The 27772-nt window shown below is 42.3% G+C and overlaps 2 protein-coding genes across 16 annotated transcripts in view; one reads left to right on the forward strand and one right to left on the reverse strand.

The window, feature by feature from the left end:
• The window catches only part of SGCE (sarcoglycan epsilon), a 67007-nt gene extending 54179 nt beyond the window's left edge, over positions 1-12828 (reverse strand). For 9 of the 15 annotated variants that reach the window (XM_008524249.2, XM_070617514.1, XM_070617511.1 and 6 more), the window contains exon 1: positions 12543-12771. In XM_008524249.2, the coding sequence (XP_008522471.1) occupies positions 12543-12651 (109 nt within the window). In that variant the 5' untranslated portion in view covers positions 12652-12771. Of the gene's footprint in view, positions 1-12542 lie in introns of all 15 variants that reach the window. The other 6 variants (XM_008524250.2, XM_070617516.1, XM_008524253.2 and 3 more) reach the window with 5 other exon arrangements.
• A 104-nt stretch (positions 12829-12932) lies between these two features.
• PEG10 (paternally expressed 10) lies at positions 12933-25785 on the forward strand. Its single transcript, XM_008524248.2, is given in 3 exon segments — positions 12933-13154; positions 19287-20464; positions 20467-25785. Coding segments are annotated over 3 exon segments (2355 nt in total). The 5' UTR covers positions 12933-13149; the 3' UTR covers positions 21639-25785.
• The last annotated feature ends 1987 nt before the right edge of the window (positions 25786-27772 follow it).

Consider the following 27772-nt stretch of genomic DNA (forward strand, 5'->3'; position numbering starts at 1 on the left):
GTGCATAAGAATTATTGTTCAGAGTTACACACACAAAACTACAGATTGTACTTTATGGGATTTTAATGGATTTACTAGGATAACTTAAGTCTATGGGTTTTTTTTGTCTTACACTCTGGCTTTTAGAATCTGACTAACCCCACACAAGATTTAACACCACTACAAGTCCTTGCCGAGTGAACCAACATATTACTGCTCATACTTCCAAGGGCTTTTACAGGATTCATAAGAAAAATTTGACTGGTGCTTCAATTGTTAAAAAATAGAGGGAGGGTAAAACAGGTTAAACACATCCCCCAGATATCACTCTATTTTAGGCCAGCCTTGCTTTGCCTATATTCATTTTTTAAAAGTTCATATTGATCCATCTAAAGTCTTACTTTGACCACAGAAGATTGAAGTCCAAAAAATCTAAATAAAAAGACAACTTTTTACGGCTCAAATTGCCAGACATTTGTCACTAAAGGCAAGGCACAATGCCACAGACGGTGTGTCTGCTTAAACATTCCAGTCCCACACCTCGAGGGAGAAATCTCAATCACTCACACGGAAACAGCTATTTGTTTCTAATTGTGTTCCCAACACCATAGATCCACTCAACTCACTTCTTGTATAGAAAATTATAGAAATCTGTACACTGACAACTGCAGAATACTTACTGAAAAAAGCCAGTAAAGTTTGATTTTTCATTAGAAAAGGACCAAAGCATTTTTTTCCTATGAGAACAAATATAATTAGTCAGGATGGGAAAATATGACTCAACTAAAAAAATAACTATTCTATACATAGCTTTTCGAGATTAAATCTAATGTGTAAAAAAATGTCAACTTGTATAGACTGGTTCTTGGACTCCTTCCAAAGATAATGGACCATCCTCAGAAATCTTGAGAGGAACTCCACTGTGCTCACTGGGTCCATGATAATCTATGCTACAATTGCACCTGGATGTGATTTTTGCTCTAACTCATAAACACAAAAGCACAGAATAATATGCATACTGCATTTACACAGCCCAAACTAAGAAGACATTCACCTAATCGGCTAGCATATCAAGGTATACAATTTAACCAATTGCTCAATGCTCCCTCTCAAAAATCATCAAAGCCTGAATTAATCCAAAGGTGGCTGGCATGCCCTTAAACTCCCTAGAAACCATACAATACTTGCCTGTCTTCAGAGTCCATGACTCGTTCTGAGTCTTGTAGCAGCGTGTCTACACGTCATCTGACCTGGGGCAAGCACTTTCTGAAGACACAGTACTCTTTCCCAAACCTGAATAATTTGCTGACTAGGGGAGGAGGGGTCTGCTATTTAATAAAAGCAACTGAAGAGCTGTGAATGGTGACTGACTGCTGATGAGCTAATCAGAATGTCAAGGGATAGAAATAATAAATAATAACTTACTCCAACATCACTGTCTAAGTAAACAGCAGGATGTGCCAAATGATATTTAATCTGATTAACACACTCACCGTAGAACCAAACTGTCCAGTCTTTCTCTGTCCACTCTTTTCTGTCTGTTTTGCTATTTTCCTCAAAGGGGACACAGACTTTGGTTCCATAAATTGGATATATAACTCATGTCCCCTACCTCTCTTCCTTTCTCTTACCAGTCCCCATGTCACTATGTCACTCCTTTGCTTCTCTATTTTCTCTATATGCAACTATCCTTGATACTTTTTAAATTGTCTCTTACATTGAAATATTGTTTTTCACATTTTTCTCTCTAAAAAACTTCAGTTGGCACTATCATTAGTTACCATGCTCGAAGTGCTGAGCGCGAGGCACTGCATTAAGGGTTTCATACATGTTAACTGATTTCATCCTCACATCAAAAACTACAGGAAGTAGGTACTATTAGCTCCATTTTACAATGAGGATACGAAGTTTTACGACTCCAGGACATATGTTTAGTAAGGGGCAGAGTTGGATTTTGAACCCATTTCCTGGCTAGTTGCAAAGTCCGTGTCATCTACTTGTCAAAACTACCCACAAACAGTTAAATGAGAAAGCAACAGTTAAATGAGAAAGCAATCTGTAAACTATATATTTTTAATGTAATTTGAGATATTATTATTATTACTAATAGGTCATCTTCAACTTATTTTTGTTTCTAGAAAAAATAAATTGCCCCTGACTGATGGATTAGAAATGGCCAGCAATGAGGCAATGCCCACAGAAATTAACCCCATGCGTTATTTGCACACACACAAACAATTCATTAAAATAAGAAAGCTAAAAAGTAAATTGGAACCCATGGAGAAAAAAAGGCTTTGCTGAGGACTGTCCACCCCAGCCTCTGAAGGGAGTCAGGAAAAGATAGTCCCAAGAAAAGTGTAACAGCAAGACTTCAAACCAAGAATACCAGAATAAGAAGCCTCCAAACGTCATTAAAACAGAAGAGCCTGGCAGGGCAGAACATAAGTAATTATTTAATATAATCTAAAATTATTAAAGTTTTATAATTTTACCATAAGCTAGGTAAGATATGAGACTGTAGGGTGAAATAAAATTGGAGTACATAAATGCAGTGTTTAACATCAGAGTCTCTGGAGACCGAGGGCCCGGGTTCAAATCCCAGCTTCTGTCCGCTGAGCAAGTCATTCACCTTCTCTGTGCCTCGGCTTTCTCGTCTGGCAGTGACAGAACAGCACCCACTTCATAGAGACACTGTGAGTATTAAACGAGACAATACACTTAAAACCCTCGGAAGAGTGCTTAGCACATAATGATGTTCTCAAAAATTGTGAGCTATTACTACATTTAATCTTCAACTAAGATGAAGAAAATTTCAGGTTTCTTTAAATATAATTTTTTTAAAAACTAGACGTTCAAATGAAAAAATTCTTGCCACTACAGTTGGCATTATGGAATATAGCCCTCTCTTTTTTGTTTTCATGGTCATGAGACACATGAAAAATAGTAATATTTCTATGGCAGAGTGGAATAAACACTGCAAGCTGCTCACGAGCCGGGGCTCCAAGCACCCCAAACTCCACGTGGCATCTCAGCAAGTCTTCACTCCAGCACTGGCCAAGGCGCTCCGGTTGAGAGCGGCAGTTTAACCCTTTTGAGGAAAGCCAGCTGTACTTAAGAAGTGAGTTATATTGACATTTGTACTCTCTGACTCTCATAAACTCTTAACTATTTATTCTGAGGAAACAAAGCAACAAAAGCAAAAACTGCATGGGCACAAGACTTAACTTTGCATTGCACATATCAAAATTGGGGGGAAAATTAAATGTCTAATAAAAAAACTAGCTTGATAGAATCGCTAAAGGAGAAGGGAGCATTAGCCACTTCTCTTGGTAGTTTTACTGCTTTGCTCAAATAGCCCGACCAAAGCATATAGTGGGGTTGGTTTCTACTGCCCAGAAACGGTACTGTCTGCGTTCTATCTTAGAAATATTGGACGAATAAGGAGCACCAGTGGAACCCTTAACAAAAGGGATACACAATATATGCAGCAGTCATATGCATCATTACAATTTAATGTCCTCATCTGCAAAATGTTGGACTGTTTTGACAATAAAATTAGTGAAAGGCAGAATACGAAATCGTACATAGACTATGTGAAATCTGGGGGAATAGTGCAATCTAGTGGAAAAGGAATAAAAGGCAAAGTGTAAGAGCTACTCGGTTAGAGAAGCAAACCTGTAGGAAAAAATTCTGTTCACAAGAAAAACTGTAATAACGTTTACAAGATTTTCCAATTTAGAAACCTCTGAAAGAGAAATACTCTCATACTGGTGTTTACTAGAAACCGTTATTATAGAAGCCATACATTTTCATTGTAATACACTCAAATAGTATACCCAGGAGGGTACAAAATACAAAAGTTTCCTCTCACATATTCATGGCCATTTCTCCAATGCCACTGCCTAGGGTATCCACTCTTAACAGTCTTTGCTTCTTTCCATATTCTGTGCATATGCACACATATGTTTGTGCACATATACAAGGATACTCACACCATGCTCTTTTTCACATAAGCGATCACACTTTTTTCACTTAGCATATATCTTGAACATGTTTACATGATATGACATTTAAAGTTACATAGCTTTGTGTTGTATGGCTCAACCATAATTTACTTATGGTCACCTTGAACTCAGCCTGTCCGAACTAAGACTCCTGATCTTTCCTTTAAAGTCTGGTCCTCTTCTAGCATTCCCCATCCCGTGAATGGCGCCACCGCTTATTCTCGTGAATATGACAGAAATCGAGAAATTATCCTTGACATCTCCTCCTGCCAATCTCTACCCCAAATTCAATCTACAACACACTCCTTTAGTTGTTTATCCCTCCAAATGTCCCTTCTATCTTCTTCTCCTCATCACACCCTAACCCAGAGGCCATCATCTCCGTTCTGGATTACTGAAGAACCCTTCGACCTGGTCTGCGGCAACCCATTCAGACCCCTCCAACTCTTTCTTCACAAAGCAGCTAAAGCGATCTTTTCGAAATGCAAATCTGACCATGTCGACTTAAACCCCTCCAAAGACTTCCCATTGGTTTTAGGACACAGTACACTCTTCAAGGTGGTCAAACAGGTCCTGCAAAATTTGCTCCCTGACCTCTTATCTAGCTTCCTTTTATATTGTGCTCCCCTTCTCTCTCGGTTCCAACCTCACTGGACTTCTTCCAGCACCTTCTATTTGCCATGTCAACCTGCCCCAGGGCTTCTACAGAGTTCCTCCTTTTACCTCAGATACACCTTCCCTCTTCTCCTCACTAACACTGACACATCCTTCAGATCTCAGTACTTCCTCAGAGAAGCCTTCCTTAATTCCTCTGTCTGGCCAAATCCCCTACTTAGAAATTCTAGTAGTGTTTGTATGCTTACCATAGTTCTAAAGGCACATTTATATGTGCGATTATTTGATTAATCCTTGTCAACCCCACTAACGTAAAAGTTCCATGACAGCTGGGACCGGATATTCCCCAGCATCGAACACGGAGTCTCAGAACCAGTTGACACCCAAAAAGTAAAGGAATAAAAGAATTGTTAGTTAATAAAGATGACCACTATTTTTTCTAGTTTTTCATTGTTACTATCACTACTACAGTAAACATCCTTATACTTTTATCTTTAAGCACTTTCATGAGTCTATCTGTAAGCTGAACTCCTGGAAGAAAACGGCTAGACAGAAAACCGCGTACACTGTACATTTTGATAAGCACATGTAGCGACCTGCTCTGTTTCCACTTCTGCGGGACTGGTCTTTGACTGGAACCAACTCTACAGCTACAGAAAATGAAAGATATTAAAGGCGCTACATTGATTAAGTGTTTCAGAGGAGAGAAAAGCCAATGTAATTTTACCACACAGCAAGAAACACCAATTTGCTAAGGAGGAAAAAAATAAACAAAAAACCTTGGGGCTAATGTTTTCTTTTCTTCTGCATTCCAAGGTAAAAGATCAACTTTACTTCTATGCCTCGTGCATAAGAAAGCGGGGACCAAAACGGACTGAAATGTTTCACCGTAACCCGCTATAAGAAAATTAACTGTGAGTTCTTCTTTCAAATTCCTAGTGAACCCCAAATCTCCATAATAATCAAGTGGTGACCAGATGAATGAGCGAAAAGCTAGAGAATGGGAAAGAATCTACAGTGGAGCTGCCGAACTCCTAAACATTTTTGAAATGACCAGCTTCATTTGTGAGCAAAGAAAAAGTCTGCCTTCCATGTCACAACAGATGCCGTGGCGATTCCTGTGGTACAGACTGCCAGGGATCTATTCTAAAAATCTGATTAGTCCAAGGCAATTAAGTAGGAAGTGAGATGTGCTAAAGATGAGTGCTTTTTAAGTAACAGAACACATTTAAACAGCTATTGCATAAACATTGCACGAAATTTCTCAGATGGAGACAAAAATAAAAATCCTACCAAAGGGACCCAAGAAGAAAACAGCACTTTAGTTTTACTAACATATTAATTTTTTCAACAACATTAATAATCATGCCAGCAACTCATGTTTTGAGACCACCTATTTATTTTTGGAGATAACTTCTTAAAGTTTTACAATTGAAACACTGGGGATCATCTACCTCCCAAGCCCAGCAGCAGGAGCAAGCATTGCCTTCAAGGAACTGGAAGGAGCCAACTGCGGAGCAGGTGAGCGAGCGTTGACAAGCCAGAAGCTCATCTCTGAGCATTTCTCTCTCGGAAATGTGAGCTCAGCCCCAGGAATGCCTGTGGCATCTTCAACAACTGGGAAGCAAGCCATCACAAGCTGCCCCGTGCATTATTACAATCCCACAAAAGTGCACGGCACTTTCAAAAAAGAGAAAATAAGGAGAGGAAAACTTGTCCAACATTAAACAGTCTTCACACCGTCAGAGTTAGAGCAACCACATTTCTGACCTAACAATTTGAGTGAAAGAGAAAGTTTTGGGTGTGGGACAAAGAGGCAGGAGTGAAAGCAGCAGGGAAAAGTTGGTTAAAAAAAATGACTGAAGAATGTTCTCTTCTTTCTTTACTTTTCTCATCAGAGTCTCCCTTAGTTTTCAAGGCTCCAGGGCATAAAAATAGTTTCTGTGGAGTCAGATATGTTACAGGTTATCACTCCTCGGAAGGAGGGTCCGGTGTGCTACTCACAAAGTAATTTTGAGCAATCACATTTTCAAAGCTAGATAAGGTAATCAAAATAAACAATAACAGGCAGATGGAGAGGAAAGAAAAATGTGCCCCAAGACGTGTGAGACACTAAGACTGTGCCTCTGAGGCAGTGAGAAAGCAGCCTAAGCTGAAACTGAGAGAAATTAAAAGAGGACAGGGTCAGAAGCTAGTTTTGATTGAAAGGTTTTACTTTCTGTTGAAAAGCTACACATTGTAACTGTAAATATCATAAGGACATATAAGAGGGGTGAAAAACTGCACAGAGAGAACTGCCCCACATTTCCCCCTGGGGAAGAGGAGCCAGCAGCTGAGGGCTGAGTTGTCCTGGACCAGCAGCCAGCAGCAGCCTAGTCCCCTGCACCCTGGGCCCCCCAGCAACCATGGCCACTCGGCCGGAGAAACTGCTCCCAGCGACCAAGAAACACCAGGAAAGGACTCACTCTAGCAAGCAAAGCAAAGGCCAGAAGACTCTGCAGGGGGAAAAAATCTTTAATTCTCTTCTCAGATTTTCATGTTTGAAATGGAATGAGAAGGGAAGAAGGAATGTGTGAAATTGCCCTGTTGCAGCTATTTTCAAGTTGTAAGAGATCAACTTGCAACACATAGGACTATTCTTTTCAGATAGTTTATCAGAAAACATAAAATGTTTCTATTATCTTTGTTGTCCTACACTAAAATGTTATCATGACCTTCAAATTAAATATTCATTGCAAGAAAGGTGAATATTTCTGATATTTTAAAAGAATAGACCAAATAAAGGTGTGAAGTTGATTCCCTGGCTGAGCTGCACGAACTGTTAGAAAGTCTCCTGTTGAAATCCATCTCTACCTTTCACCCACTGATGCTTGCTTTGCTTTCCGAAGCAAACAGAAGAGAGTTTATGCCTACTTTTAGTTTTCAAGCTAAACATTTCCAGACCCTTTGAAGACACCTCCTATGACGGGATTGCCAGACCCCTTACCATCCCGATGGACTGTTCTGGAAGTTGTCTAATTTGTCAACATCTCTCATTAAATGTGACAGCCAGAAAGGGACACAATACTACAGATGTGGTTAATTAGAGCAGGGTACTATTAATTTTTGTGACATATGGACATTATATCACCAGAATCTAAATTTGATTTTTTTTGCAGCCACATCATACCACTGATTGATATCAACTTTCTTTTTCCTCAAAAATTGCCACTATATAAAGTCACCTCCTTCCTTACACACTAATGAATTATGATGCATTTACTGCTATAAAATACCTTTTTGCATAGCACTGCAGCTATTTAAACCATGTAAACTCTAAATCCTGTTATCTTTGTAACAGTTATCCCTTTTCAAGGCTTCTATGGATTTTAAAGCAAGCATCCTAGATCTTCATGGAAGTCATTCATAAAAATGTTGAAGAAGAGAAGACCCAGGGCAAAGGCTCATGATCCTTGACCAGGGACCACTCCCGGACCCAAACCCAGGACCCCACACACCTGGCGGGTGCTGGTTCAGCCTGCCTCACGCTCACAAAGCAATCCTGCTAGTCTCCACATCACCTCACACACAAGAGCATCCTGAAGCCTTGACAAATGCTTGGCTGAAAACAAGATTCACTTATCTTTCAAAACAAAGTGTAAAAAACCTACACATATTAAAATTATAGTCATGTAAAAATATATATCCACACGGAACAAAGAATAGAAGGGAAGGAGCAGCAATGGAAATGTTTGTTCTAGTGTCAGACGATGGAGATTATTTTTAATTTAATACTGTCTTTACTACAGGTACATTGTTTAAAAAATTAAAGAACCAGAATTTTTCTTAGAAAGAATTTCGCTTGGAAGCAGTTCACGTGAAATGGCTGTAAGACCATTGAGGTTCTATCAGATCCTACCAACCTGAAAACTCCAACCAGAAAAAGATTCATTTGAAAAGACTTGTTGCTACTTACAAACATCAGCTTCTTTTTTTGAATTTGGCATTGCTGCTTTCGGCTTAATATTTCTGGAAATTAGGGAGACAGCAGACTGGAGAAGTCAAGCCTGCAGTTTAGAAAAACCTGGATATTTTGCACGTGTGTGTGTGTGTGTGTGTGTGTTTGTGTCTGTCTGTCCATGTCTGTCTGTCTGTCTTGTCAGTTTCTATCTCGGCTGGAAAGGGTGGAAAGAACAAAAAACCATCATGTTAATATTTCTGTGAAGCTCTGGACTAAAACAGAGCTTCAGCTTAAGAATCTCTAATGGACACACAAACTCCTATGATCTATTCACCTAGACTCCTTTTTTACACTAAAAGTAGGAAATAAGATCAGCAACAGAATCTGCACTTTGGGGCTTAGAACTGAAGTAAGGGTAAGTTTTAAGAAAAGGGGGTCAGAGAGAGTAAGTGCAAACAGTGAAAAAGAAAAAGAAACAAAGTGGCTGGTTATTCTGGAGAAAATGTGATCTATAAATACTGCACTTATTAGAATCCAAAGAATCTGAATACTTGAGAATTTTTTAACATGTCAGGGTTTCTTCACAGCTTCAGCATTTTGTTTAGAGCATGGTTTTCATCCGTGGAAAACCAGTGTTAGAACCTGGATACATGCTATCTTTCTCTCTTTGAGGTTGTCTCTCCCCAAGTTTTCTCTGCTGCTATCCTTTGCTATTTTCAACGTCTGAGAGACAAGTGAAAATTCTACTTTCCTTAGAAATACAATTTGTCCACTGTACTAAAAGTTAAGCTAAATATGAGAGGTAAATCATCAGCTTTGAGATTTATGGCAAACTTATAATAAATGGAGAAAATGATCAATTACTAAGTCCAGTCAGTATGTGACAACTGTCACTTTGCTTAGAAATAAATTTTCCCTACCATCTTAAAAGTCAAGCCAAACGCATGTGGTAAATCAGCACGTTCACACATCCCTGGCAAATCAGCATTTAAAACAGATAAAATCTCCAATTAGAGAGTCCAATGATTATTTAACAAGTGAAAATTCCACTTTGTTTTGAAATACAATTTTCCTCCCACCTGAGAAATTAAGCTCAGTAAGTGAGGTAGATCAACACCTTCACGGATAAACAGCAAATTGTCATAAAACAGGTAAAACATCCAAACAGAAAGTCTCGTTTATTATTTAACAAGTGAAAAGCCCACTTGTTTTTGAAGAGCAATTTTCTCACTACACTAGAAGTTCAACACAGGTGGTAAAAAAAAAAAAAACAGCTTCATAGATCCACACCAAATTCTCACAAAAATGGATTAAAATGTCCAAATACAATGCCCAGTTATTTGATAAAGTAAATAATGCACATTAGCACTTTTTGTTTTACATGTAGTCTCGTGCAAAATGTGTAAGAAATAGTCAACATTTGGGACAAATATCTGAGAAAATCCAAAATTCATTTATGATACTAACATCAAAAAGTGTTTAAAATTCTTCTCTATTAATTTTTGGGGCAGAAGGTTGGTTTGTAATGTTGTTTTGTGGTTTTAGATAATACAAAAATGTTATCTAAAGGGTTTGTCTATTAATGTATTTTGTTTTCATCTTCATATTTAGATAAAAAGTTTTATCAAAATTACTTATCTACTGATGTCGGGTTTTTTTCCTTGGAAAATTCTATTTCTAGGCAAAGTACAAATTATTTCTTATATAGAGGAACAACACAAGGAAATACACCAAAGTGATAACTACATGCATGTTAGAATAGTGAAATGAGAGGAAATTTCAGTTCTCTGGTTTAAAATATTTAAGTACTAATCTTCATTTAAATTTTTAATTAGAAAAAGTAATTAATATTATTTCCTTTAAAACAACTCTGCAAATTTAATGTCATTTGATAAAGTTCCTTGGAAAGAAAATAATGGACGAAAACTGATTTGATCCATTTTTAATTTTTAAAATTATATATATGTAACTCTATAAAAAAATATTATTTAAGTACATATTTACACATAGAGAAAGTCTGAAAAAGCGGACTCCATAATGCTTACGGAGGTTATCTCTAATGCTTACGGGGGTTATCTCAGGCTGAAGAGGTTACAGGTGATCTTGATTTTCTTCTCGATTTTTTTCCAGTTTTCTGGAATTTCTTTCCCATGGATTTTGAACAATGAATAGGAATTACTTTTATTATGATAAAAATAATACTAAAGCTGCTTTTCTTTTTTTACCAAAAAAATCCTGGTTAACATTTTGAAAAAAAAATTCAAATTGGTTCAAACTTTAAAGTGTTGGGATACATTTTTAAACGTCAATTTTCCCTACCATCTACACTGCTTTTTAACCTCACTTTTTAGACGAAGAATGTCTATCAGTTAAAGACTAGGTGAAGTAACTTTTCTGGACAAAAGAAAAAAAATGCTAAGAATTTGACAGCCTGGCAGTTACCAGAACAGTACGCTAAGAAACACAAGAAATCCTGAAATTAGTCTATCTTGCAGACAAGGGTGAATACTAAAGATTAAAAGGCACTTCTGAAAAGTTTAATTGTGTTCAACTTCCTAGAAAAATATCTTTCATTGTTGAAAATCTGCACTTCATTCACTCATCTATCTGAGGGTCCACCTCTTATTTCTGATAAAAAGTAAAACCTCAGTAAATGTGCCACAGTTTTGTTTATTCCTAGAAAGGCTCGCTTTAAGTGCGATCCCTGCCACTCTGCCACCTACAATGGGTAAATTCTTATTTATCCTCTAAGTATAAAATAATCTGTAGCCATGTTACTAAAACATGCCCAAGTTTAGCCTTCAAATACGCATGTGTCTCAGCCGTGTTTCTGGAACCTCACTCAGCTGTGGACAATTCGGTTTTCCATTTTAACTTAAACTTCTTTTACTAAGATTATCAACAGATTGTCCGTTTTCTCATCGCCTAATACTATGAGGCGTTTAAATGGAAATCCGTGTTGAGGCTTTTTTTTTTTTAGCATCCTTCCTCATCAGTATTTTAGAGTCTTCTAACTCACTGCAAGTAATTTTCTCTAACGTAAAATATGTATGTTTCTACGCATAAATACAGAGAGATGTTTGTGGCCGAATCTCGGCAACACGCTTGAAAGGAGGAAACGTGCAGTTACCGTGACTAAATGTATTCGTTCTCCCTACAAGATTTAGAAAAACGTAACGTTGCGGGGAGAGCTAGGTCTCTGCGTAAACCTCGTAATCACCACCAAAAGGCCGTCGCTGGGAGCCTCCGAAGCCCGCCAAGCACACTCGAGGCATCCACAGCTGTTTTTAATTGTTTTTGCTTTCTCGAAACAGTGCACTTGGTGGGGCAAACGGTGCTGTTTGCAGCGTCCCTGGCTCCCAGCCGGGGTTAACCCTGACCTGAACGCCTGTTTAGCGGCCAACAGTTCAGGATTCCGCTTCCCTGCTCGGTAAAACCTAAGAAAAACGGCGTTTCCGCCGCCAAGAAATGCGTTTAGGAAAAGGGGGAATTCGGTGTTTCAAATGTACATTTTTGTGTTCTCTCCCGATCGGATTCAAGGAGAGGAAAAAAAGATGTTTGTGTAGAAAGGGAGGCAGCTTGACATCCATTTCCTCTGGCTCGCCTCCCGGCCGCATTCGCGGGGGAAGGGGCCCCCCAGAAAAATGGGCAGCGACCCCCAGCTCTTTGCTGCAGAGATCGGGAGAGGTCCGCAACCCGGGCTGGGGCTGGGGGTGGGGTGGGGAATGGAAACTGGAGATGGAATTTCTGCGCGCTCTTGGCAGGGAGGGGCCCGCGGGGGCGCGGAGAAAAAAAGAAAAGGCCAGGGGTCAAGCCTCGGAAGGGACGCACAGGGCCCGGGAAGTGGGGTGCAGGGTTCCCTGGAGAAGGGGTGCAGTGGGGACGGAGGCAGCAAGAAGGGCTGACACCCGGAAAATGCGCCCGGGTACCCCAAACCCGGGCGGGGGATGGGGAGGCGGTGGCCTGTTGGCCCCAGGACCTCCCGTCGCGCGCGGGCCACTAACCTGTCAGCAAGAAGGTGCCAGTGGTCGCGGGGCTCATCCTGCGTGTCCCCCGACCCTGTCCCGTCCAAGCACAAGGGTCTCCCGGCTCCCACCACCGGGGCAATTGCATTCTTGGCCTGGCTAGGCCTGCCGTCCTCGATTCTCCCCTCCCCTCCCTTTCTTCTTTCCTCCCAGCTTGGCCAGTTCAGCATCAGCATCCTGCACCCCCTCCTTAATCCCGTACTCCCTCTAGCGGCGGGCCAGTGTAGCTTGGCCATCGCCCCCACCCCCATCCCCCAGCCCCTCCGCCCCCGCGCCCCCCGCCGCCCCCCTAACCCGCGGAGCACTCTGGGATTTGGCGCCCCCCTCCTCTGTTCAGCCTATATAAGGCTCCCAGTCGGCGCTCCGGGTACACGCGCTTCAACTTCGGTTGGTGTGTGTCGAAGAAACCTGACGGCGACCTGGGGAGAACGGCGAAGAGCGTCCACTGAGCCTCGCGAAAGGTCCGCTGAGCGGGCTCGCGTCCGGAGCCACTCCGGGCTGCGGAGCACCCAGCGGAGCCCACGCCTGGCACAGGTGTGGGACCCCGTCCTTCGTGTCTTCGCAGAGGAGTCCTCGCGTGGTGAGTATGCGGTGAGGATGTTTTTTTTTTTTAAGATCACATTCATTCCGCGTTCTTAGCGGGAGCTGCGGGAGATGGAGTAGTGCCCCTGAATGTCTCCACGCAAACCTTGTCATGCCTTTACTGGCTGTACCCCAAAACAGAGTGGAGAAGCCAAGCCTTCACGGCTTTGATTTCCGGCACCCAAGTCCAGATACAGGCTGTAGACAGACATGAGCTGCGGACAGACATGAGCTGCAGACACACATGAGCTACAGACCAATTTGCTCTTCAAATGCACTAGAAAGTGATAGGCGCTAAAACTAATTGGCGCTTCAATGCGCTACGAATTGATAAGCGCTTCAAACGCGCTACAGACTGATGGGCGCTTCAGTGCGCTACAACTGATGCTTCAGATGCGCTACAGACTGATAGGCGCCTCAATTGCGCTACAAACTGATGGGCGCTTCAATTGTACTACAAACCAGTATGAACTGCAGCCATATACCAGCTGCAGACTGATTTGCGCCTTAAATGCACAAAATCTTGGCTGCAGAAAATTAGTGCTACGAAAATGATACAATTAGAACCACGACAGTGTTTTATTGCACAGGAACTGCAGAGGTACATGAGCTGCAGAATAATTTACACCTAAAATGCACTACAAAGTAATAACAGCTGCGGAGGTACACAAGCTGCACTGTTTTCCACTACAAAAAAACCAGCTGTAGAGGGACATGAGCTGCGGAGTAAGATTACTCTGTCTTCTTAGAGGGGGACCCCACCCTTTGTCTCTAACACACCTTTTGGAATGGTTCCCACTGTTTTTTTCTGCGGGACGGTTCGCTGCATGATGGTGTTGTTAGACAAAATGGAGCCCTGGGCAAAAATTAGTGTTTAACATTCTGTCCACACCATTCCTGCTATAGCAGTCGAATGAAGGAGCGCTGATTTGAGTGTAAAAGGGAATCTTTTGGTGGTGGCAGAGCGGGCTGCCTTGCCTAGTTGCGCTTGATTGAAGTGGCGGTGTAGTTGTAGTGGTGGCGCGAATTGGCGTCCAGCAACAGTTTGTGGAAACTGTTGGTTTGCTTAGTATTGAGGGGGATTGGATCTGGAGGTGATTGCTCTTGTTGCATGAAATGAATCTGGCTGTTGGAGGCTGGTGGGAGGGATTTTGGGAGGGGGGATCCTGGGAGAGGCAGGCAGCCACTCTCAGACATGCCCCGCCCATTCTAGCGCGCCTTCTCTGCAGTATGTGCTCAGAGCTTGCTTAGCGCCTCCCAGCGCCTCCTCAGAGCGCGCCTCCTCCTCTGCAGCGCGCCTTCCCAGCGCGCGCCTTCCAGACCTTGCTTCCCCAGACCACGCCTCTCAGCCTGCCTCCTGTGAGATGGCCCCCCCAGATCCCACTTTCCCCTGAGTCCGCCTCCTCGGAAGTGGCTCAGCCACACCCCATCCCCTCTGAGGAGCGCCCCCCCCCCAAGACCACACCTCTTCTGAGGTGACTTGGTCAGACCCCGCCTCTCCAAAGCTTGGCCCCTCCCTGAGCCCGCCTCTACAGAGCTGGCCTACGGCCCCGCCTCCCCCAGAGCCACGTGCGCCTGCGCAGTGTGAGGCCCCAGCCCCTCCCTCAGGCCCACCTCCTTTGCGCCTGCGTGCCTTCACTCCCTGAGCCTGGCTGCACAGCCCCACCCTCCTGCGGTTTCCCTGCTGCCCCGGTTTTGCTTTTTATCCACTAGTGTCTAATAAATTTAACAATAATAAGAATAATTAACAACAATAGTAAATTTACCTGTCATTTATAAGTGCTTTTTATAAGCACTTTGCATATGTTAGATAACATAATCCCACAATTTAAACCCCTTATAGTGGGTTATGAAGGGTGCTCCTAAGCTGACGTGGCTGGAGCCTCTAAGGGCAGTCGAGCTAAATGTTTTTACTACAAATCAAAAATAGACTGTTGTAAATACTTTCACATTTAAGGATTTTTTTAAGACACTAGTGGACCTTTGTGGTGGGATGTACTGGAATCGGATGCCTTGATGGATGCAAATAAGGAACAGCCTGAACTGTGTTTCATAGAGGAGTTTGAAGTGGTTTATTGGTGTTGCTGGCTTGGCCTCTGAGTGAGGAAGAGGCGTTTATCTGCATGCCTGTGAAGCTGGATTTTTTTCTTCCAGCTCTAGGAGATTAGCCCTGGCCAGCCTGCCTACATATTTATTAGTTGTGCCTGGCACATGGTGGACATTCATCAAATATGTGTTAAATGTCCAGAATAAATTGATTTATTCGCTGTCTCCCTTGGTGTCTGCAGGTGTTTTCTGGTTTTTGCTCCTGGATCTTTCCTATGGTGCTTTACTGTCCTGAGTTGTCCAAGGGATTGCTTGTCTTATTAAAAAAATATATATATATGCATTTTTAAACGCCAATAATGTAAGCTGTAATTATAATACAAAACAACTAAATTAATTTAAAGTATTACAAATAGTTTTTTAAAAATAAAAAGCAAAAGCTAATTATTTAAATTTGGGACAAGTGGATTATTTAATAGTCTATAATTGTCATATAAAATTTGTGTAATGTAACAAAGTGTTTATATTACAAGATTGAGGATTTTAGCTGGCATTATTAAACATCTACATAAAACAAATTTATATCTTCCTGCCAGTCAGGTGTACCATGTTTATGTTTCTAACTAAATGAAGAAATTTGAAAACCTGGTTCTATATATTGTAAACCGTGAGCCAGGACTTTGCCGGGGGGCTGGGGGTGTTGTCAGACACAACCCCACACCCCCCAACAAGTATACAATCTATGGATAGCATGTACTTATCGTAATTACAGCTTTCAGTAAGTCCCCATTGTCTTTTTACCCACTTGCCACCTTGTGGTGCCTCCCTCTTTGGAAATTCTCTGTGTACCTTTGAAAGAGGTTCAAAACAAGGGTAAAAACATGCATACTAATAGAGTTTGCATTTCACAAAGAGTACTCAAAAAGAAACTTGGACAACATTTGAAACTGTAAAACAATTAAGAGTTTAATGAAGTGTCATTTCCTAATGCATGTTTAATGTGCGGCAGTTTTTGGCTGCCATTATTACTTTTTGATGTGTTTGGGGGAATAGAAATTTTCAGAAGTCATCATGAAGAGTTAAAAATTAATCAAATGTATTTAATTACTAAATAGACTAACACTGAACTCTTTTTTCATATGTAAATATGGCACCTGTCCCAAGTTGGCTTGGCTTTATGTTGTGTGTCCTTTCAGGTTTTCGGAACAGACCTCTTGACTCTACCTCCCCAGCCCAGCCCCTCCTCAGAGGGCGTTTAAGGAGCCCTAGTTCTGTAATTCAAATTAAGTCACAGTGCTCCTGTTGCTGTTTCAACATTTTTAAACTTTACTTACACTAACTGTTAACCTGCCTGTCCACTATCCTAGCACTTTTAATGGTTAAACTACTCTGTAATTCTCTCTTTTAGGACTTAGAGTCCCACTCCAGGGGCGGAGGCCTGAGGCCTGATATTGGTAAAGGTCAGGGGTCTTAAACTGGTGACCTTGCAGGCCAAATAAGGCCCTGAATTTGTTTGACCAGCATTGGATTAAAAACTCAAAAAAATTGAAGGTCTTTGGGGAGGAGTGATGCATCCCCAAGTTACATAGTTGCGACCCCTCCTGTTATCTTCACCTCTCTCTTCTCACTGCTGTATTACCTTCCTGTCTACCAAAAGCTTTTGAGTTTTAAACCCCTATTGATCTCCTTTTTCCCCTAAACAGTACGGTAATTGTTGGCTGATTTCCTGATGTATTGTTGTTTCTGTTGCATCCTTGTGTTTTGCAGATGTTAAAACCATCAGACCTGGGTCTCAGTAAAGCCCACCTCAGTGACTGTGATTGACATGTAGGTTGTTAACCTTCCTGACCTGGGTCCCGCTGCACCAGGCCATGCTGTAAATGCCTTTTCAGAAATCTCGTTTCTAAGTTTTGAAAGTATTAATGTCTGGATGACAGAAGGGGCACCTGAGTCACCTGACCTGTGCTTATTAGTTATTTTTAATGGGACATTAATTTAATGAATAATAATTGCATTATTTTGTAACCTTATATTCTGAGTGTTACCAATATAATTGTCTTTAAGGAGTTGGAAATGGAAACTGAATGTCACAGGCTATGTGTTAATTGCATCTTCTAATTTTTCCTAAACTTTTTATCTTGAATGTCAATTATTCATTGTTTTTATAGCCTAAGTTATTAAAGTAATTAAGTAGCAGGTTAAAACTATTAAAATGGTACAGTAATTCTGTCCCTTAAGGACTCTTTGTGGAGGCCATCCCAACAGCACAGCCCATAGGGAAAGTGGGTGTGGGTGGTGGGGTTGGGGCAGGGGAGGGGCCGAAAGGACTGGGAGGGGTCTTAGGAAGAAGGAGGAAGGGGTATTTCTCCACAGCCAGGGACAGGACTGAAGATTACAGGCATCAGGTTTGATTCTCAACACCTTTTTTTTTTCTCTTGGACCGTGTTGGTTGAAATATTAGCTTTTTTTCACCTAACTTTGCTAAATAACACGTTTACCTTTTTATATAATAAAAAGTTTTATGTAATTAATTTGGCATCCATTTTTGCCTTGATGAGTCAGAAAGAAACAGGTGGCTGGGACTTCCAAGATAAAAGTTAGTGAACAGGCAGTCTGCATATCACGTTTTTAAACTTTTGAGTACTTTCCTAAAGTTTTCCAAATATGAGAATTTGCTCATTAAAAAATCATTGAGGTTAAAATAATTAAATTACTCTGGATGCGTTTAACCCTGTTTTCAGGAAGTACACAGGCAGACACTGTGTAATGGTTTATTGTATGTGGGATTTATTGTCACCTTGCCAATAATTAGGATCTTTCATCTCCCCACCCGCCCAGCCAGTGCGCCACCCCCTCCCCCGTCACACACACCAGAGACACACATACACAGACACGCACACACAGTGCCACTTACCTACCCCTTAGGAGTATAGCCCTATCCCGTCCTAAATTACAAACTTTCGGGTTGGGCTGTGCTGACAAATCTTGTTTAAAAACCAGGGATTGCATACTGGTGATCTGAAAGTCAAATGAGGCCCTGGATTTGTTTGACCAACACAGTATTAATATATATATCTCTTTAGATGGGAAATGCATGCCCAGATTGCCATAGTAACAGCCCCTCCCTGTTTTAATCCCAGCCTCTTTACACAGACAGTTGCTTTGCTGTTTTCTTATTAATAACTTTATTAATATCAGCTAACAGGTATTGAACACTCACTGTGTGTTTTACCTGCATTATTTAATTACGTCCTTATTATAAGTTTGAGATGTACTATTATTGGACTTCTTCGAATGTCCCATTTTATAGCCCCGCTTCTCCTCAGAGGCATCAATTAATATTTGTTGATTGACTGCATAATGAGGAGGGAGACTGATATACACACGTTGCAGCTCAGTGCCATTTCTGTCCCATAGAAAATTCTCTTTGGGAAATCATATTATGATCAGAAAAGTAACTTAGACAATCTGGTGGGTTTTGGGGCAGTTGTTTGTTTTGATAACCAGGTACCTTCTCTGTAGAGGTGGACTAGGGTGGTGAGAGTTGCCAGCACACCCCACCTCCCCCCAGGGCTGATGAATACAGGCATTGTGATTTTAATTCCCCCCTATATTTTTTTGGTTCCCTATTGGCTAGAATATTAGCTATTCTTCAGGTAACTTCTCTGTTAACAGTTATGATTTTGGCTCTATTTCGTGTAATTTATTTGGTATCCATCTTTGCTTTGAAAGTTTCTGGGTTTGCTCTCTTGATATAAAACTACTTGTTTAGGGCGTCTCAGTAGTTCTTTTATAATCAGAAAGGTAAGCGGGCTGTTGCTACAGTTCTGAATTGTTGAATCATAATGAACAGGTGACTTTTGAGGAGGAAAAGGTCATTTGGACATCAAAAAGTAGGGTGCTTTTTGTTATCTATTTCTTTGCAAGGTTTTTGTTTGTTGTTTACATATTTATGTAAGCAGGGAGAGCAAAGAGATACTTTAAATACTCATGTATTTAAAGTACTTTGGTAGATGCTTTAAATGCTAAAATCTTCTTTGTATTATGGTGCTTTGATTGTGTATGTTGAATTTATGCTTTTATCCTCATTTACAGAAACAAAAAGCTTTTGAAAATAAAAAGAAGAAAGAGTGGAAGAGGAGGCCAGGACTCAGGTCTCCATCCCCACGGGAGTGAAGCCACACCTGGGAGGTCTCCTCCCACCCCAACTCTCACCCTGGGGCCCGACTGCCCACCTCCTCCTCCTCCTCCTCCCCCCAACGCTCCCTCCTCCGCCTCCTCCTCCTCCTCACGCAGTGGCCAAAGGGGCCAGTACATCCCCAACCTGGCAGATCGCAGGCGCGACGATCTCTCTGAAGAGATCAACTCCCTCAGAGAGAAGGTCATGAAGCAGTCCGAGGAGAACAACAACCTGCACAACCAGGTGCAGAAGCTCACAGAGGAGAACACCTCCCTTCGTGAGCAAGTGGAGCCTGCCCCTCAGGATGAGGAAGATGACATCGAACTCCGTGGTGCCGCAGCGGCTGCTGCCCCACCCACTCCCATAGAGGAAGAGTGCCCAGATGACCTTCCCGAGAAATTTGACGGCAACCCAGACGCGCTGGTTCCTTTCATGGCCCAGTGCCAGCTCTTCATGGAAAAGAGCACCAGAGATTTCTCAGTTGATCGTGTCCGCGTCTGCTTCGTGACAAGCATGATGACCGGCCGTGCTGCCCGCTGGGCCTCCGCAAAGCTGGAGCGATCCCACTACCTGATGCACAACTACCCAGCCTTCATGACCGAAATGAAGCACGTCTTTGAAGACCCTCAGCGGCGAGAGGCTGCCAAGCGCAAGATCAGACGTCTGCGCCAAGGCATGGGGTCAGTGATCGACTATTCCAACGCTTTCCAGATGATTGCCCAGGACCTGGATTGGAATGAGCCCGCGCTGATTGACCAATACCACGAGGGCCTCAGCGACCACATTCAGGCAGAGCTCTCCCGCCTCGAAGTTGCCAAGTCGCTGTCCGCCCTGATCGGCCAGTGCATCCACATCGAGAGAAGGCTGGCCCGGGCAGCCGCCGCTCGCAAGCCGCGCTCCCCGCCGCGGGCGCTGGTGTTGTCGCACATCACACACCACCACCAGGTAGATCCAACCGAGCCGGTGGGCGGGGCCCGCATGCGCCTGACCCAGGAAGAAAAAGAAAGACGCCGAAAGCTGAACCTCTGCCTCTACTGTGGAAATGGAGGTCACTACGCCGACAACTGTCCTGCCAAGGCCGCAAAGGCTTCGCCGGCGGGAAACTCCCCGGCCCCGCTGTAGAGGGACCTTCAGCGACCGGGCCGGAAATAATAAGGTCCCCACAAGATGATGCTTCATCTCCACACTTGCAAGTGATGCTCCAGATTCATCTTCCGGGCAGACACACCCTGTTCGTCCGAGCCATGATTGATTCTGGTGCCTCTGGCAACTTCATTGATCACGAATACGTTGCCCAAAATGGAATTCCTCTAAGAATCAAAGACTGGCCGATACTTGTAGAAGCAATTGATGGACGTCCCATAGCATCGGGCCCAGTTGTCCACGAAACGCACGACCTGATAGTCGACTTGGGAGATCACCGTGAGGTGCTGTCATTTGATGTGACTCAGTCTCCGTTCTTCCCCGTCGTCCTAGGGGTGCGCTGGCTGAGCATACACGATCCCAACATCACATGGAGCACCCGATCTATCGTCTTTGATTCTGAATACTGCAGGTTCCACTGCCGGATGTACTCTCCAATACCACCATCCCTCCCACCACCAGCACAACCGTCATTTTATTACCCAGTAGACGGATGCAGAGTTTACCCACCCGTGAGGTATTACTATGTACAGAATGTGTACACTCCAGTGGATGAAAACGTCTACCCAGATCACCGCCTGGTAGATCCTACCATAGAAATGATTCCTGGAGCACACAGTATTCCCAGCGGACATGTGTACTCACTGTCCGAACCTGAAATGGCAGCTCTGCGAGATTTTGTGGCCAGAAATGTGAAAGATGGCCTGATTACTCCAACAGTCGCACCTAATGGAGCCCAGGTTCTTCAGGTGAAAAGGGGGTGGAAGCTGCAAGTTTCTTACGACTGCAGAGCTCCCAACAGTTTCACTATCCAGAATCAGTATCCCCGCCTGTCTATTCCAAATTTGGAAGACCAGGCTCACCTGGCAACGTACACTGAGTACGTTCCACAGATCCCTGGATACCAAACGTATCCCACCTACGGCACGTACCCGACCTACCCAGTAGGATTCGCCTGGTACCCAGTGGGACGGGACGGCCAGGGGCGGTCGCTGTATGTTCCTGTGATGATCACCTGGAATCCTCATTGGTACCGCCAGCCGCCGGTGCCCCAGTATCCGCCGCCGCAGCCGCCGCCTCCGCCGCCGCCGCCGCCTCCGCCACCATCCTACAGCGCAATCTGAATTCTTCTCCTGTCCTGCAGGATCTCTGCCCTCAAAATGTATTCCTGTTCAGCTTCTCAATCAGTGACTATGTGCTAAATTGGGGTACTGCATCTTCAGGCCAACCTTCGCTGAAACGGCTATGGAAGATCAGGGCCACCCTCGACTGGCACATATCTTAAAACAGCAAAACACCTCCACTATCTTCTGGGAGACATAATATTGACCAACAAATTATCCCTCAGTTTTCCACTTTGACTGCCAATCTAACTGAAATTCGTAAAAAGTTTACTTCCCAGAGAATTCTGGAAGGCTGGGTTTTACCTACTGAAACCTCTCACCATCTAAATTATAGGCTGCCAAATTCCTCATTTAACATTTACAGAGAAGCTGACGCAAACAGGAAATGCTGTTTTCTTTATGGAGGGGGAGAGCAGGAGGAGGAGATGACTTTTCTTGCAGTTTCAGTACTCTGTCCACGCTTGGAAGAGGACTGACACCTTTTCAAGGAAGCCAAAATCAGTGGTGCAGTGTGAAACGGCTTCCGTGATCTTTTTGCTGCACCCTTAGAAACTTCACCATCTTCAAACTCCACTTTCATGGTTCTGTTAATTCTCAAGGAGCAGCAACTCGACCAGTTCTCCCAGGAGCAAAACCCCTGCCCCAGAAACACCTCAGGCCTGAGAAGGAAGTGCCCTCTCAGATGGACTCTTGCATGTTAAGAGTGTGCCTTCATATCCTGGTGCAAATCACATGTACCCAAGGACTCTGGCTTTGTCACAACACCTTGCCATCACCATGCCAGCAATGGCTTCCACAGAACTTTAAACCTGGTAACCAGAGACTATTGGTAGCTCCAGGTGTGTTTAGATGTTTGTGAAATATGATCACCTCTCAATCATTTATGAGGGCTAACGAGTAGCAAATCAAAATGACTCCTAAGTCCCGTACCCAACTCTTAGAAAAAGAGGCTCTGAGTTAGTGTTACCAACTCGTCCTGGTTCTTCAGAAAGAATTTTCACGAGCATTGTTACTTTGCTGAAAGAGCATCGCCTGAAGTCTTGGGAGCATCTATCCATGTCTCTGCCTCCATATGCATCAGGGCATTTCATCATCAGTCCCCTCACTGGACTATAGCATTAGGATGCTTAGAGAGGGGGAATGATTTTAGCACCCAGACTCACACTCCTATGCCTGGGAGGGATGTCTTTGAAGAAGAGGAATTGGGGCACTGGACACTGTCTTGAGGATATGGACTTCTTTAGTGAACTTCAGATCCAGGAGTGTTACCTGAGGGGTAACCTACTTTAAAAAGATTGGAGTTCACAAAATGGAGACTGGTCCCCTCTAGGGGATGGAGCTGATAATGAGCTGACAATGACTGAAGGGCCTCAGAAAGTGACTCAAAGCAACAGACAACACAAGAGTTGTCTTCGATCCAGTGACATCATCCGGTGTCTCCTGGATGCTTTGTGCTAACCTGGGACTGCCTGACTTCCTTTAGCCTGGTCCCTTGCTACTACCTTGAACTGTTTGTCTAACCTCTCTCTTTCTGTTTGATTCTTTACTACTGCCATTAATCCTGCTGCAGGATTTGTCATCCTTCCTGCCTGGTTGCTGAGACTCCATTTTGCTGCCACGCACGGAGAAGAAAGGCAGGCTTCATGGAGAATGTGTTTCGACACAGCCTCCGATCGCCAGAATACAGTCTGAGCAGTAGAAAACATCATGGTGTATATTTGAGATTGCCTATCGTGAAGAGAAGCCTAACGGTGAAGTTTTATTTTTCATCATTATCTTTCACATATTCATTATCACCCACCCTTTTTCTTGCATGTTTAAATACTTAAAAGTTTTAGCCGTAGGTTAGTAGTGTCCTTTAACAGTGTTTTAAAGTGGTGACTGCTTTCAGAAATTATTTCCATTGAATTACAAAGTACTATCCAATTCTTACTGTTAGTGTTAAACTAATTGTGAAGTAACGTAGTGTAAAATATTTCTTGACTGTGAACTTCCCTTACGACACTGTGAACGAGAGGCTCCTCAGAACTGGAGTATTTGTATCATAGTTCATCCTGTTCATCTTCAATCTTCTATTTTAATGTCATATATAATTTCAATTTATTGATTGGCCTTTAACAATCACACAAAAAGATATACAAATTCAAAGAAGATACGTAATTGGCTATTTAATACAAAACAAGTATTCCTTTTTTTTTTTTTTTTTGGTGGAATCAGAAAGCTTGTCAGTCACTCGTGTTTTAGAGTAATTGCTTTTGAAATGGTGCATTTGTGCTTCTGGACTATTTTGAAGCATCACTTCAGTTTACCTCATAACAATCCATCCTCCATACATTTGAATTCAAGTTGTTTTGTGTCAAATTTATAGTTGTCAATTGATCTTCAAGCTGCAGAGGGCTTAGAATGGGCCATTGTCTGCAGCCCCAGCATGTGCACACTGACGTTTGCCATCACTGCAAGCAGAAGGCTGGAGATGTTGGCCAACAACAACAGCGCTCATGGAGAGCACAGCGGTGTGGGTTAACAATTCGTGGATGAAGTCCCTGACGCTCGTTTGGCTGTTTAGTAAAGCTTGTGAACAACTTGTTGGCAGTGTGTACTATGCTCTCTTGCTATATATACTATCTATAAATGTAGGTGTTAAGGATAAGTAATCTGAAATTTATTCTCTAGTATCAGAATTTTATTAAGTTTCCTTTCATTCATCTGACTTATTTTGTTGCTGTTGATCAAACTTATGTTAATTGAATACTTTAAATTGTTTTTTGCATTTTCCAACAAAAATGCCTTTATTCGTAAGAAAGAGAAAAGCAAAGGAATTAAATTTGTATCTGAAGAAGTTAGAAAGGGAGCAAAATAAAGGGTATAAATAAAAAACAGAATTATTAAGCAAAGCCAATAGTGAAGCCTTTGAAACAAATTGGTAAAATTGACTTTTGGCCCAAATTTGCAGTGTTAATTAAAAAATCAAGGAAGATATGAGCTCCCATTGTTAGGGAAACTTAGAACTAGCTAAGGTCATCGTGCTAGGATATGAAAGGGAGGAAGTTTACATACATTTCTGAAGGGTCAGTTTAGTTTGAGCAATGAGGTATTTGTATGAGATATTGGCAAGTGGAGAATTAGTTTGATTAAATCATGTGAGCTAGCACAGTTAACTTGCAGGTGCACAAAACAAGAGGGGCACATCTATAGAGTGCAGTCTGGATTTCTCTTTAAGTTTGCAGGTACCTCTTGGACTCCTGAATTGATCCAGTTGTCATCCACCGCAGACATCTAACATCAGATAGAATTCGAAGATTGCGACAGAGAACACTCTACTGGAAAGACCTGGGTAGAAATGAAAGCAGCCTGTAGAGGTGAAGAGCCAGATGGGAACCACACTACATTTTCATTTAAAGAAAGAATGCACATCTGGTGGGACTGGAAGTTCTTTGTTGTTTCAGATTGTAGAATGCTATCAAATTGGTCTGTGGAAATTTGCATTGTTTTATTTCTTTGTGTAATCAGTTTAAGTAATAGGGGATATATAATCATAAGTATTTTAGGGTGGGAGGGACTATTAAGTAATCTTAAGTGGGTGGGATTAGTTTAAAAGTTAGCATGATATTATGTATTAGATATCTCTATAAGTGGACATGTGTACTTACTTGTGATCCTTTCCCCTGTGATTGCTACCTGTAATGACTTCAAATAAACTTGGAGGGAACTGCAGGGGGATCAACCTATTTAGGGCGAATTGGACATGAATAAAACCTAGTGGGAGAAAGTTCAAAGGTGATTGGATACATAATTTAGTGGAGGCTCTTTGCCCTGGGTATTAACTCCAGGGATGGAGATTGTGAGCAAAGCCTTTAGGGAGTTACAGGATGGATAGATACCCTTTGAGAAATTGTTGCTGGCATTAAACTGATGATGATGGATGGTAAATATTCATGGAAGTTGTAGGAAAATGATGAGTAAGAGCCCTTGCTTATACCCCCTTCAGTAGCCCTCCTCCTTACCCTGCCTCTTCTCACTACCCCTGCACCTCCTACCTACCCTTCCCCAGTTTATTGCTGTATTCTCTTTATATTTCTATTTACTAATATTGTATTGATGTTATAATAAAAATTCAATTAATAAAGATTTAGTGGTTAAGTGAAAACTGTGTCCTGATCATTTCAGCGTCCACTGGCATCAAGGGAACATGGTGGGGCAGTGGAGAGCGTTGGGGGCTGGAGAGGGAAGGAAGGTTGGAAGATGGAGGAGTGAAGAGGGTGGGGTCGTAGAGGAGGGGAAAGGAAGGCCCAAGGGTGGTGGGGGGGGGAGGCAGAGGGTGGAAAGGAAAGTGGAGGAGGGGGAAAGAATGTGGAGGAAGGGGGAGAATGGGGCAGTGGGGCAGTGGAGGAGTTGAGAGGATAGGGGTGGGAGGGTGGGAGTAAGTTTGGAAGTGGGGGGGGTGGTATAAAGAACACGTCAATCAAGCAACCCAGTATCAATTATTTACCCAGAATGCTCCAGGAAATCAACTATATTATTCCAGCTGCAAAACTTCAACATATAAAATAAAGTCACACAATTAGTGCTCTATTGATGTAATACTAAAAACTTTTTTAAGATGCAAAATTTTAATATATAAAATAAAGCCAGACAATTAATTGCTCCATTGACATATGTCATATATATGACATGATAAAAACTTTTTAATATCAATTTTGCTTGGAATACTTGAGATTTATTAGTAGAAAATTAGAAAAACAATAATGAGGAACAAAAGGGAGATATACTAAATGAAGCAGGGTAGAGATGTGTGGGAAGTTAACATGTAGGTTTTAAAAATGCCAATTAACACTAAAAATCAGAGTGGTCATGAAAGTCACCTATAGTGACAAATGAGGTTCATGAGGCACTCATCCTATCAGATTTTAAAGCATAATGACATTAGTCAGAGTTGTAGAATAAAAGGTTACATATAGAAAACCTGAAAAAGGGACTCAATGTGCTAGTTTCAAAGGGTTCGTGGGTGCATCTGACCTGGTGGTCACATGAACACAATGGTTTATTGGGAAGGATGCATGGAAGATGGTGTCTAGAGGGAAGGTCTGGCGCTAATGATGAAAACACAGCTAAGCAGTGTCTCTCTTTAGAAGCAGGCTGCCCTGAATGGCTCTCCATCCAGCCCAGAGTCCATAGACTTCCATGGTGTGCAGGGTGGTGGATGGAATTGGGGAAATTGAGAGGGGGGCACAATGAAATGTCTGCTGGGAGACTTACTTGTGATTTAAACAATATGGTGTAAAAGCTATTAACCAAATCACTTTGAAAGGAAATTGAACTATCCTATTCATCCCTGTTTTGTTACACCTAGACTCCTCCCCATCCTGGCCCCCACCTCTCTCCATAAACCACATGATTAAACAAAACTTCAGGGATACAAAGGAATGAACCTCAAGATTGCATTAAATTAGTTTATGTAACTGCGTCACAAGGCTAGTCCAGAACACTAAACCTATTTTATACAGCAATGGCAATATTTGTTGAAACCCATACCAATTTTATGAAAGAGGTGGCTTCCCACAGAGATATCAACAAAGTCTATTACGTAGCTGTAGCAATTATATAAGGAATCTCTCTTATCCAGTGTGGTTGAGGCCAGTAATTAATCAAAACAATTGTTTAAAGTGAAGATCATGCTATTTTTACTTAAAATGCATAAATATATGCTCATTGGTCAATCTTGATAAAGACCTGTGTTTCCCTGATTGGTGCTCTGTTACCTTTTTTGAATGAATTATACAGTAATACAAAATAAATAACAATGGGAAAATACACAACTTTTAAAAACATATAAAAGTAATTAAATATGAGTGTGGAGAAGAATCACTTTTGATCCATGCTTCAAAAAATATAGTAATGGGGGCTGACCCAAGGCTGAGTAGTTAGGTTGGCGTGCTCTGCGTCTGTGCCTGGGGTCTCGCTGGGTTGGATCCTGGGAGTAGACATGGCACTGCTCATCAGGCCACGTTGAGGCAGTGTCTCATGTGCCACAACTAGAAGGACCCACAACTAAAAATACACAACTGTATGCTGGGGGGATTTGGGGAGAAAAAAGCAGAAAAAAAATATAGTAGTGAATGCCAGATACATTAAGA

Source organism: Equus przewalskii, chromosome 4, assembly GCF_037783145.1.
Source record: "Equus przewalskii isolate Varuska chromosome 4, EquPr2, whole genome shotgun sequence".
In the NCBI taxonomy this organism is placed as follows: domain Eukaryota; kingdom Metazoa; phylum Chordata; class Mammalia; order Perissodactyla; family Equidae; genus Equus; species Equus przewalskii.